This window comes from Urocampus carinirostris, chromosome 16, assembly GCF_059441175.1.
Source record: "Urocampus carinirostris isolate Australia breed hairy pipefish chromosome 16, RoL_Ucar_1.0, whole genome shotgun sequence".
NCBI classification, from domain to species: domain Eukaryota; kingdom Metazoa; phylum Chordata; class Actinopteri; order Syngnathiformes; family Syngnathidae; genus Urocampus; species Urocampus carinirostris.
In genome coordinates this window covers 36996594-37010956 of record NC_142364.1, presented here as the reverse complement: position 1 = coordinate 37010956, position 14363 = coordinate 36996594, and the positions used below count along the sequence as shown (strand labels likewise).

Sequence of the window (14363 nt, the reverse complement as noted above, 5' to 3'; positions counted from 1 at the left end):
CCCTAATGGCCAGTTGTCTCATGAACCCATCATGGATCGCTTTAAATGTGACTTGCCAAGCGAATCATTTCAAGACGCAAATTTTACAATTAAAACAAAGTAAAAGATAAAGACAGAAATTTAGGAATTAGGACAGACCACTTTCAGGAAAATGTGTCACATCAAACGACTCCTAAAAATATCTTTATAAAAAATAAACTATTCGTAGGTTGGACTTGAGAGTCAAACGACCTAAACCCCAGATTTCCTTGAAAATGAGATTTCAATCTGGATTGGACTATACTGGTATACGAATTTAACTTTTAATCTACAAAATTTCTACAACCAGATTTATAATAAGAACTGAATGTGGACGTAGTGTGGCCTGTTATGAATCTAAATGAAACATTTGTATCTCACTCAATAGCTTAATGCAGTGTTTCCCAACTTTTTTGAGCCAATCCTCACTTTTTCCATCAAAAAAATCCGAAGACACACTTTCTGTCAAAATTATTTTTAAAATGTATTCCCGGCACCAGTTTTGTGTTTTTAAGGCTTAAATAGATTATCAAGTATTACTAAATTGACATTACAACATTTTTGTGGTCACCATGGCCAAGAAAGTAATAAAAGGTATTCATTTTGTTTAGAAAATGTTTCTGTAATGTAGGATTTTACTAATTATTTCATTTGTTTTTGTTTTTTTAGTTTTAATATATTTTTTTCTTGTTTTTTTTATTTGTAGAAAAATATAAAACCGAATATTTACAATAAGCAAAAAATATCTGCGAGTGGAAGAAAATATTTTTTACAATTTCCAACTTTTTCTGTTTTTCAAAATAAGCATTTTTTCTGCAAGATTTTTTTCATTTATCTGATTTATAATTTTCTTGTTTTATGTAGTGCAGTCTTAAACAATTTTAATATACGTTATTAAGTAGACTACATCATGATCAGGTAGTGTATAGCCCATAATCACGAGAAGTCTCGAGGACTGTGAAAACTACAGACTACTATTACTCCATCCGATGATCTGAAAAATAGTCCTTTCCAAATTTTGAGGGTTTCTTTTTATTGATTTTATTTATTTTGGGGGAAATACCAAATTATGAACAAGGACACATTGCCGAGAGGTCGAAATCACTGACAAAACAATTATTGCTAAGTAAATAATTTATTCTGTTTTTCAGACAGTAATAAAAATGCTTATCATTTCTGTGTTTCTGTGATTTAAATAGGTAGTGATAGGTATATCATTTATTCTGTGTTTACATTCTGATGCTTGCAAAGAGGTTTGCTCAGGATGCCAGGGTTATGTTATTTTTTTCTATTATTATTGCGTTTATTTTGTCTATTATGCACTGTTCACTTAAATGTAAACATTTGCGAATTATGTAACTGATTTTTTACACACATCTACTGACATGGATGATAGTTACAGTTGGCTGATCAGTGGAAGAAAGCAAATATACTGAAAATTGGTATAATGTACTATAATGCAAAGATAAAAATTGAACGTTTTCAGCGGGGCACTATACAACGTCCCGCAACATGTCTCTTGGTTGAAAAACACTGGCCTAATGATCACGACAAACCGTATGAATTCAAATAATAGTAATAAAAATAATAACCAAAATATAGCCGACCAATTATTTGAAGTGACTGTTGACGCATTCAGAATTATTTTAAAACAATTTAATTGATAGCCCTACCTTCTTTATGAAACAATATCGATCCTGCCCCGCTTCATGAGTCCGGTAATAGTTCCGATGATAATGGTGTCCACTGTGTAAGAAAAGGTAAAGTCTAATCACTGTTTCTCTAAACACCAAATAATAAAAGATGAACACGACATAAATTACTCTATCGCCATACAAAATTAAAGAATATTACTGTGACAAAAAAAACACTTGTTTACAGTTTATGTGACTAGGGACTAGTTTAAGAAGCACCGCTTCCAACTCTCCTCACTAAATGGGGCGATTTTAGGTTGAGCGCTTTAGGGGTGCTGAGCACCCAGATCATTGGTGAGAAAACTACGGTCAGCGGCCCACGGGCTTCTTCCTCCGACCCACCAAACAAAAATTGTCAAAATATAAAGAAGATAAAAAATAATGGCAAATGTAATACTAGCAATGTTTTTAATGCCACTCTTGTCCTTATTGTCCTTTTGTGTGTCTGCAATAAAACTACTAAAAAATTACTGCAAATCTAAATATTATATTTAGTGCTGAAAAACAGGGACCAAACATGATTTTGTCTTCACACTGCTAAGAAAAAATAACTATATAAATACTACAAAACTATGACCAAAGTAATACTATGATACATAAATACTATTACAAAAAAAATCAAAACAGAAATACTGCAAAAATACAACTATGGTAATATTGAAAAAATACTAAGAGAATACTACAAGATACTATAATGGAAACACTTCAAAATACTTCTACAGAAATAATACAAAAATACCACAACAGTAACACGATAATACAAAAATGTTTGTTTGGTCCGTCAGTCGGTCAGTCGGTTGGTTGATTGGATCCTTTAACCACTAGGGTCATAGGGGCACCATTTCCTGTGATGTGTCTTGAGCAAGTACAGACTGGTGGCACCCACACCTCGGCAGGCCAACATATGTTTCCACCCGGTCATGAAAAGGAGACCCGTTGCGTGATAGGCAAATGTAACACTGCTACATAGATATTACGACGAAAATACTATAAAACTAGTCAAGTCAAGTCAAGTCATTTTTATTTGTATAGCCTTAAATCACAAAAAGTCTCAAAGGGCTTCACAGATTATTACACTATATTACACAGACAATTTTTCAGCCGACGAGAAGAGTAGGTTATTCATATGCTATAGAGTAGAAGTGAGTTTTAAGCTTAGATTTAAACATTTCTACTGAGGTTGCAGATCGGATCTCAGGGGGAAGAGCATTCCACAGCACCGGTGCCCGGATGGAGAACGCTCTCGAACCAGCAGAACACTTCTTTGCTCTTGGGATCACCAGAAGACCGGCACTCTCAGATCGTAGGCTTTGGACCGGGACATAGGGGCAAATCAGATCTGAAAGCTAAGAGGGAGCAAGTCCATGTATGATTTTGTATAATACTAAAAGAACCTTGAAATCACATCTAAGGCTAACTGGGAGCCAATGCAGGTTAGCCATAATCGGTGTTATGTGATCGTACTTTTTTGTCCTAGTTAAAAGCCTCGCTGCAGCATTTTGTACCAGCTGAAGAGACTTGATTCTAGATTCGGGAGACCAGAAAGTAGTGCATTACAGTAATCGAGACGGGAGGTAACAAACGCATGAATTATAATTTCCGCATCCGACTGAGACAGTATTGAACGGATTTTAGCAATGTTACGAAGATGGAAGAAAGCGGTTCTAGTAATTTTCTTTACATGCGTTTCAAAGGATAGATGAGGGTCAAACTACAACTACAGAACTATTACAACAGAAATACTGCAAAATACAATTCCAATAATACTACAAACATACTAGAGATATACTTCAAAAAGTATACAATGGAAAAACTACTGTAAAAAATACTACAAATTACTACACAATAAAATTGCAGTAATACTATAAAAATATACAGAAATACTACAAAAATGTGACTGCAGAAATACTATAAAAATACCACAAAAATACAACTAGAGTAATGCTACAATAATACTACATATATAGTACACAGATTCTACTATGGAAATATCACAAAAATACAACTGCAGAAATACTTTAAATAATATTATAAAAGTAAAGCTACAGTTATACCAAAGTAATACTACAAAATTATGACTACAGAAATATGACTAAGTGCTACAAAAATACAATTACAATAATCCTAGAGATATATTACAAAAATTCTAATAAAGAAAAAAAAACTACAAAAATACTACTGCAGAAATTTCACGTTGCGGAGGTAGTTATCAAATGGACCATTTCTAGGCAGTGTAGTATTTCTGACGTTGTGGTGTTCACATTTTTGTTTTGTTTTCCTTTTTTAATATGGCGTTGTTCTTCATATTAAAGCTTTTCTTTATTATGAAAGAGTTTTTAAAATGTTATAATTATGGGAGATAACTGGGTTGAGTTTGGGCTCCTCCTCCGCACTTAAACCCACGAAAAAAGTATTTACTGTACCCGTAAATTGGTATGACAAAAAATGTCAAATGTAGGTGTTAGGATGATATCTACTTTATCCGTATCAACGCTAGATAAATAATCCATCTTTTTCAGACGACTTCCACGATTTGTGCATTGTGTATTTCTTTTTTATCACCTTTTTTTAATAATAGTCAGATTTTCACCAAGTACTGTACAGCCAGCCCTGTTGATATCGTTGGCTCTTCTGCCATCTTTTGGGAAACTGGTTTATTACGGCTACTATATTAGTTCAACTTAAAGGGACATTGTGGATTGTTTAGTGCCTCCTAGTGGTAAAAAAAAACGTTACTCTTTAAAAAAAACACACATAGTTCCTCACCATTCTTGCACAGTTCCATTCAGGGATGACGGCCAGAGTGGTAGTTGGAAGACACAGTTTAGAGCCCTTTGGCGTGGAAACTGGAGTGAGGCAAGGATGGGTGCTGGCTCCAGTTCTCTTCAACATCTTCCTTGTCTGTGTTACAACACTGCTACGTAGAAGGATGGAGAAGCAGGCTGGAGTTACCATCAACTTCAGGGTTGATGGTAACCTGTTTAACATCAGGAGGCTACAGGCAACTACCAAGCTGACTTCAGAGACCATCATTGAGCTACAGTATGCTGATGACTGTGCCCTGGTTGCCCATACACCAGAGGCTCTGCAAAACATTCTCTCGGCAGCTGTAACTGCATACACCAGAATGGGACTGACTATCAACACCCAGAAGACAGAGGTACTCTGTCAGTCCAGTGCTGACCTCTTACCAAACCCAATAATCCTCACAGCAGCAGGGCAACACCTGCTCATGGTGCCCACCTTCAAATATCTGGGGAGCACAGTGTCTGACACCTGCTCATTGGATGATGAGATCCAGAACCGTCTCAAGCAAGCATCAGCATCTTTCGGTCGACTAAGGAGAAGGGTCTTTCAAAACAACAACCTTAGACTCCACACCAAAATGCTGGTCTACAGAGCTGTATGCATCATTACATTACTGTATGGATGTGAGGCATGGACTATCTACAGCCGCCATCTGAAGAGCCTGGAGACTTTCCATGTAAGATGTCTTCAGAAGATCCTTGGCATCACATGGAGGGACAGAGTGCCGCACACAGAGGTGTTGGAGAGGGCAGGCAGCTGCAGCATGGAATCCATTATGGCCCAACGCCAACTCAGGTGGCTGGGGCATGTTGTTCGAATGCCCAGCCACAGACTGCCACGCCGTATCCTCTATGGTCAGTTACATCTAGGCCAACGCAGTGCTGGTGGGCAGAAGAAGTGGTTCAAAGACCAAATGAAGAACATCCTGAAGAGATGTCGGATAAACTCCTCCTCACTGGAGGAACTTGCTTCCTGCCGAGACCTCTGGCGCTCCCACTGCTCACAAGGAGTGGATTACATGGAGGAACAGCGCATGCAACACCGTGCAGCAAAGCGTGCAAAGAGACATGCTCGCCAGGCCACCCCTGCTCCCCCCAGCACCCCCTTCACATGCTCTGTCTGTAACCGCATCCAGGATCGGAGTGTTCAAACATCAGCAGACTCACAATTAAAAGAAGATGGTCATCATCGAATCGATGGACAACCCCAAGCAAGCAAGGAGCTTATCCCAGGGTTGGAGTTGGAGGGTTTGGTCACCTAACGACTAAAATGGCCGCGCCCTGTTTGGCTGCGGCTGCATCGGCTCGCTACAGTTTAACTGTACGGGTCAGGTGTATCGACATTTCCGTTCTGTGTGCATTGTTACAAAGAATGACAATAAAAGTAAATTATATTCTCTACATTAAAAAAATCGAATTACGTAATAATAATATTGCACATAATTTTGCTGATTTTAATACACATATATTGTTCTCATCTCATCTCATTAGCCGTACCGCTTATCCTCATTAGGGTCGCGGGGGGGCTGGAGCCCATCCCAGCCATCTTCAGGCAGTGGGCAGGGGACACCCTGAACTGGTTTCCAGCCAATCGCAGGGCACACGGGGACAGACAACTCATTCGCTCATTCACACCTAGGGACAATTTGGACCGGCCAATTCACCTGAAATGCATGTTGAAATGCATGTTTTTGGAATGTGCATATATTGTTAAAACTAGTAAAAATGTTTTCGTTCCACTCATAGATAAACATTTTTTTGCATATTTCAAGTATTCCGTTTAATATTTTTCTGAAAAAAAAAAACAATTAAAATATAGTTAATTTTGAAAAACAGGTACAAATATAGTAAAATCCCACAATACATAATTATTTTAACCAAAATAAATAACGTTTTATTACTTCCTCAGTCATGGTGACTGCAAAAACTTTATTCGATCAATTCAGTGATAGTTTAAGCTTTAGGAACATGAAACGGGTTCCAAGAATAGGTTTTTAAAATTATTTTGACAGAAAGTGTGCCCTGAGATTTTGGGGTTGGGAAAAAAGTGTGCCTTGGCTCAAAAAAGACTGCACTACAAAATACAGTGACAGTGGTCAAATATCACACACTGTCCCTTTAAGAAAAGGTCTGCTAAAGACTTAAAATTAATCTGATATCGCCATACAACATTTCGTTTTTTTTTCCAGGAAGATATTGCTTGCATGTGATATTAAAAAAGACAGTAATGTGAACTTTTTTGTTTGTTTTAAGGCTAACATTTACCTTATACACGATGTTTATATAACCCTCACTTTTATTTTGAAAGGCTAGCAGTTTACTGGATGTCTTGGGCTTGCTGTGACCGCGGAACAAAATGATGGCTTTAGCAAGTTTCTTCCTCCAAGCAAAGACTCGAGCACTCTCGGAGAAGATATAGTGTGATCGACTATACAACGGTTGAAATTGAACATCAAAGTTATTTTCAAATGAACCAAATGATTAATTTCTTGATCAAGCTTCAAACGACTCTATAGTAGCTGTTAGCGGTGAGTCATAACGACGTCTTGGTCCAGCTTCGGCACAGTATTTAGCTAGTTATTACAATAAGCGAAACGTTTTATGCAGAGAATGTAGTTGATCACAGTACCCAAAATATATATTTTCCTGGGAAAGATGCCCGCAAAGATGGGATGTGTGTCTTTGCACACCGGGTAGGACATTCCTGGAAGATGTTGGACGTCAATACACGTCAGCACATCTCCAGAGAAAGACAGCATTCATACAGCAACAAACCAACCCCCACAGGTTAATTTCTTTTTAAAACAGCCATGCATCTGAAAACAAATAGACAATGGACAACCGTCCTATTTGGTGTTATGCTTGGATTCACTGTGTGTTCCTGGTTTATTGTACCTCAAGTTATAGAAAGGAAACGCAGCATATCCCCCATGTGTTTGGTTAAAAGTGAGTCTTTTATTGAGAAACTAACGAGAAACCTTGCGGACTCGACTAATCAAGATTTCAAAAAGGAAGAGAACAATTGGAATGGTAGTGGAGACAATGGAAGGCTCTCGAATCAGCCCAAGCAGTTCCTTTTTGTTGGTGTGATGACGGCGAAAAAGTACCTGGGTACACGAGCTGTGGCTGCCTACCACACCTGGGTGCGATCGATTCCTGGAAAAGTGGAGTTTTTCTCCAGTGCCGGTTCCAACAATGTGGACGTTCCAGTTCCCATCCCGGTGATTTCACTTCCTGGCGTGGATGATTCTTATCCTCCGCAAAAGAAGTCATTTATGATGCTTAAATATATCCATGATCACTACCTGGATAAATACCAGTGGTTCATGCGAGCGGACGATGACGTGTACATAAGAGGTAAGGAATGGTCTTTGGGTATTCTTTCTATTTTATTTGTGCAAAAGATCAAATTGTTTACATTTTTGTATTACAACGAAATACTATACTTTTGCCCCATCCTACCAAATCTGTATTATTCATTGACACCGTGGGGCCAAACAGCCTGTTTTGGGGGGTGCTCAAGCACCCCCAAGTTAAAAAAACTACTATTTTTTAGAATTTAGGAATCCCTTTAATCCAGGACAGGATAGACCTGATCTTGATAAAAATTGGTGGATTAAGAATAAAAAAAAGTAAAACAAAACAAAAATGTGAATTATGCAACATCAAAAATAATCCTTGAAATGGTTCAGTCCATCTGATTCATATTACCGTTTTTGCCACCCTCCCCACTGCTCTCTCACTCAGCTCCTGCTCAGGGGTATCATGGTGAGGCGTGTGTGTGTGTGTGTGTGTGTGTGTGTGTGTGTGTGTGTGTGTGTGTGTGTGTGTGCGCGTGTGTGCATGTTACACCGTGGTAATGTTGAACAACTATTTTACCACCCAATACCATGACTTTGTTATCATCAAAGGATGTTTGTGCTCATTTTATATATATATATGTGTGTGTGTGTGTGTGTGCTCTAATAGAAATACATTGGTAAATGCTGGGCATGGCATAGTAATAGTGATTCTGCTAACCACAAAATGTAATGTGATGTTCACAATTGGGGAGTGACACTGCTGAACATTGTTTAATGATCCTCAATCACCTAAGTGAAATGAAAAAAATAAAATGAAAATGTAACCAGCCAGACACTCTGGGTGCTCAGCACCCCACAAAGCTCTAAACCTAAAATTTTTCCCTGTATTTTACTTGTGTTAATAATTTCACATTGTGTACGTCAAACAACAATTTTTATTTGGGAAAAATTTGAATGAAAAAAGACCAATCTCCTCTTGCCCATTTCAGCTCTAATTAAGATCGTCTCTGGCACTGGTAGCAGATGAAAACGCCATCGCACACTGCTAATATGTCACAGTATTCTATTTAGTCTTTATTGCTGTAAGGAAATAGGTGCCACGTTGTGTTTATAAGTTTTATTATTGCTTAATAAGGAGGTTTTGAAATCATTACAAATGGGAGCAATTGGTCGAGGTCGACAGGCATGAGATTGAGAGACTGTTGATGATAACTAACTACTTATTGTACACTTTAACTTAAAGTTACTGTAACTTTAAATGAATGTATACTAGGACTGCAACTGACGACCATTTTATTAGTTGACTAGTCACTTACTACTAAAGCAATTAGTCGAATTATCAGACAATTATGATTTTTTTTTGTTAGATTTAGCTGGAAGTTGAATTAATTAATGATAAACACAACTAACATGGGTAAAATGAAGCATAAATCTTTTATTGAACATACTCTGGATTCGTTGAAAAATAAAAGGTGCTGTGCGGAATTTTAAACTTCTCCTGGCTCAAAGTCATGATAGCCGCCTCAAGTCAGCTCATTCTTTACAAACTTCCATTTTCAGGCACTTTTTTATCATCTTCTTGGGAGTCTGAGTTGGTGTTAAGACCATACTTAAACAGGCCTTATCTTACTTTTACTATTTTCATGCTACACTAACAAAAAATTGCGATTAGGAGCATAAAGTCACTCTCCACCAAGTGGTCTTTCAATTTACCGTATCCAGGCTACAATGCTCCCAATTTTAAGAAGTTTTGGTGTTGTTGACACCGCCATTTCTGGATGTTTGTTATCGTTTGAGACAGAGATACTATTGCGCATGAGCGACTCATTGTAAGGATAAAATTTATGTGGAATGCCTTATTCTGCTGTAAAAAAACATGTCTGGTGACAATAGTTGACAATGGAATTCATTGTCGACTATTTCTATTAGCGATTTCTGTTGACACCGTCAACTAACTGTTGCAGCCTTACATTCCTCCCAAATCTTAAATACTCATAGATACCATACTTGTAGGTTCTAATTAAATTGCTTAAAACACTGAAATTGAAAAGTTCTTTTACAAAAAAACTTAAGCCTATTAATACTCTTAAAATATTTTTTTTCTTATTTATACTGACCGTCTCATATCCTTTTTCTCTATAAAGTCTTTATTACATCTTTATCAGAATCAGAAGCAATCAAGTTCACAAAAATATACAATATAAAGACTCATAAATGTAAAAATATAAAATGTTCACCTCTAATATAAAGTATTGACATCTGAAATAAAAAGTATACACAACCGGGATAATGCACTCTAACCAGGATATTGCACTTAAAACTGTAACAAGTCAACATGACAACAGAAAAATCGTCCATTTGCAGGTAATTATATAGATAAAGTCAAGGGTGAATGAAGTACAGTGCAAGGTAAAAGCATTTAACAGTACGAAAATAAAATAACTCCCATTGCAATAAAATACTTCTTCTGCCCAATTGTTTTAGAATCAAGTCAAGAACATCTAAAACAAAAAGTACAGAACTGGAACATTGCACTTAACCGGGATATTCAACCTATAAACCGGGGTATTGCACTTAGAACAGGGACATTGCACTTTAAGACTGTTTCACGACTGCGGCTTAGAGTATTGATAGCTTTGGGAAATAAGCTATCATTCAGTCTGTTTGTCCGGGCATTGTGGAGTGCCATTACCATGGAGTGCCATGTCTAGTTTCTTTGCATACAACATTTCACAACGTTGATACAAAAAAAAACCAATTCAACAACAATAAATACTAGTATAAATATTTCCGCAATGATTATCTGTCAATATCAATATATTTGCATCTAGTTTTAGTTCTCCCACATTTGATCATACATCTTTTAACATTTTTGTTATGTTTTTCCTCTGCATACTTTCACCCTGTTTAGGCGAGAAGCTGGAATCGTTTCTGCGTTCTCTGAATAGCAGTAAGCCTCTTTACCTTGGACAGACAGGCCTCGGCATGGCGGAGGAATTGGGAAGACTTGCGTTGGAGCCGGGGGAGAACTTCTGCATGGGCGGACCTGGGATGATTTTCAGCAGGGAGGTTCTGCGCAGGATGGTCCCGCACATCGGTACTTGTCTCAGAGAGCTTTACACGACTCATGAAGATGTGGAAGTGGGACGTTGTGTCCGACGCTTTGGAGGGACGCAGTGTGTTTGGTCATATGAGGTAGAGTATACTGATTGAGTTTTTTTGCCAAGCCTCTCAGGTTTATTCAACATTAATGAAAAATACGCTTTTTGTGAAAAGACACTGTGTATATATATATATATATATATATATATATATATATATATATATATAATTTGACCACCAGCTGTTGCTGTATTGTGCAGTGCAGGGTTCCCCAAAGTGGTGTCCGTGGGCACCAGGTAGCCCCAAAGAAGCAGCTTGCTGGCCTTAGGGTTGGGCTACTGCCCCGGGACTTGGAGGTCACAGGTTCGAGCCTTGGCTGGGTCATACATAAGACTTACAACATTAGTTCCCATTGCCTTCCTGCTTGGCATTAGCATTAGGGGTTGGAAATTGGGTGTCTGGTCACCTAATAACAATTAAAATCGGGGAATAAAAAAAAGTAGCAGGGATGGGTCATTAAGATTTTCTAGGAATTCTTATTTCTAACTGGCACCAGAAATCCCTGATGATGAGTGATCAATTCTTCCAAAAATCCTTTTAGAATTAGCCTATGATTTATACATGTAGATGACTTAGTGCCTTTATACAAGGCTGTGTAATAGTGGTTGACTGAGCCTATTATGAACGCCACTTTAAGTAACAACTTGGTAGTAACATAATTATATTTTAAGAACATACTAATAACATACTAATAACATAAGCTGTTATTTTAGAAGTACATATCAAACTGGTAGCCCTTCAATCTAATCAGAACTACGTAGACAAAAAGTAACCAAACTTCACAATTTTTATTCTCAAATTTTTGCCTAGCCTTTCTCAAGGCTTTTAGTTTGTCTGTTACCAAAAATTCTAACAATTCTCAACAGTTTGAAAACTATCTATCTACCTTGGTCATATCCCTCAAGAGGGGTGACTGACAGCAAGACACACACATACAATAACAAAGAAAATAAAAGGGAAATAAATAGCAAAAAAAAAACACACACATTTTTGGACCATGGCAAACAATTGCCCAAACACCCAAACAAGTTAGGCACCTCGGCACCCAAGTTGGTCATGTTTTCGTCCCTCCAGATGAAATGGGACACCAGAAAGTGGCCATGTCACTCGGGTCAGGGTGACACAACACACTCTTTTGTTCAACAGCAGGGCCCGACAACTTTCACTGGTTTACCCCTGCCGCATCATACGGGTGCCCAGCCCATCCTTAAGAACGCGTCCACAATCCCACTATCCTTTCACAACAGCTCTCCACTCCTTTCTATAACCAACAAGAGCTTTAGCTTCCATTATATTAAGACCTCTTTCCTGCAGTGCACTCATAACACCGTCCATCCACGTCAATCGCGGCCTTCCTCTTGGTCTCCTTCCATTGACTTCTGCTCTGTAGATCCTCTTCAACATTTGCTCCTCATCCATCCTCTCCATGTGTCCAAACCAACTAAGTACTCTCTTATCAACACAGTTGCTCAGTTCCACGACTACTCCAGTTCTGTCTTTCACGATTTAATTTCTCAGTCTATCCGATCTTGTCACTCCTAACATAGTCCTCAAACACTTCATCTCAAAAACATTCAACTTCCTTTTTAAATCTGCGTTCAGGCTCCAAGTCTCTGCACCATACAACACAGTCGGCACAATCACACTCTCATACAGTCCCCTCTTAACATCCATACTCATACTCTTGTTGTTCATCACTCTCCTCAGAGCATCCAAAACCTTGCTTCCTTGATTCACTCTGTGCAATACCTCACACTCCATTCCACCAACTGCAGCCACATCACAACCCAAGTACCTAAAGCTTTCAACTTCTTCCAGCACCTGTCCATGCAACCTGATTTCTAACGTCATGCCCACTCCAACACGTGAACACTTCATCACCTTACTCTTCCCAAAATTGACACATAACTTACGCCTATCACATACTCTTTCAAACTTCATAACCAACCTTCTCAATGTTTCCTCAGAATCAGCCACAAGCGCTACGTCATCTGCAAACAACAACTGACTTACCTGCCACACTGTTCCACTGTTGTCCATCATGTCTGCACCTCTTCCAAATACTCTTGCATTCACCTCTCTCACCACACAATCCATGTACACATTAAACAGCCATGGTGACATCACACACCCCTGTCTCACACCAGTCAACACAGGGAACCACTCACTTGTCTCACTCCCTACTCTTACACATGCTCTGCTGTTCATATAAAACTCTTCAATGCTTCCAACAACTTTCCACCCACTCCTACATCACCATCACTTGCCACAACGCCTCTCTATCAACTCCGTCATACACCTTTTCCAAGTCCATGAAAGCCAAATACACATCCTTACCTTTTGCAAAATATTTCTCACACACTTGTCGTACTGCAAACACCTGATCCACATATCCTCTTCCTTTCCTGAAACCACTCTGCTCCTCCATCACCACCTCATCCGTTCTTTCTCTCACTCTCTTAATCAAGACTCTTCCATACAGCTTACCCAGATAACAAACTGATACCTCTCGAATTGCTACAATCATACTTATCACCTTTACCCTTATAAAATGGCACCACACATGCACTACACCAACAGGAACCACACCACTTAAAAAGCATACATTCAACAAGCGTACTAACCAATCAATCATAGCTGTGCCACCTTTTTTCAGGCATTCAGCAGTACAACCATCCAACCCAGGTGCCTTCCCCCTTTCATTTCTTTCACTGCCTTTTGCACCACCCATGTTTCCGCAGGCTTCACATTAAAATCACCCAACACGGGCATTCTCTCCATACCATCGATCGCCTTGACTCTCACTTCTCTCTCATTCTCCACATTTAGCAACTCCTCAAAATACTCTGCCCATCTCATCCTGACTGCACTACCGCTAACCAGCAATCTACCATCATTATCTTTCACTTTCTCTTCCTTTCCAGACTCACTGTTTCTTACTCTTTTCACTTCTTTCCAGAACACTTTTCGCCTTTCCTTCACTCCTATCTTTCGACACCATTCATCATTTGCTTTCCTTTTCGCTGCTTCCACTTCCGCTTTTACCAACCTCTTCTTCACTTCATATCTTTCATACACATCGCCACTCTTATCGTGCTGCCACTCCTCAAAGGCACGTCTCTTTTCTGTCACAGCCTCTGATACCTCATCATTCCACCATTCACTTCCTTTCCTAATACCTCGACCAACTTTTCTCATTCCACACACTTCTTTTGCACTCCTCAACACTGCCTCTTTAAACCTCTTCCATTCAATTTCCACACTCTCCATTTCTCTTCTACTAACCCGTTCATACTCTTCCCTTATCCTCTCTTTAAACTCTCTTTCCTTTTCTGCCTTATTCAACTCTGACATTTTCACCTCTTCCCTCACACTCTTCT

General features: G+C 38.7%; 1 protein-coding gene across 3 annotated transcripts in view; it reads right to left on the bottom strand.

The window, feature by feature from the left end:
- megf10 (multiple EGF-like-domains 10) overlaps positions 1-7828 on the bottom strand; it is a 103178-nt gene extending 95350 nt beyond the window's left edge. For 2 of the 3 annotated variants that reach the window (XM_088355761.1, XM_088355762.1), the window contains exon 1: positions 7627-7828. In XM_088355761.1, the coding sequence (XP_088211887.1) occupies positions 7627-7792 (166 nt within the window). In that variant the 5' untranslated portion in view covers positions 7793-7828. Of the gene's footprint in view, positions 1-1691; positions 1882-7626 lie in introns of those variants that run through there. The other variant, XM_088355763.1, reaches the window with a different exon arrangement.
- Between the last annotated feature and the right edge of the window lie 6535 nt (positions 7829-14363).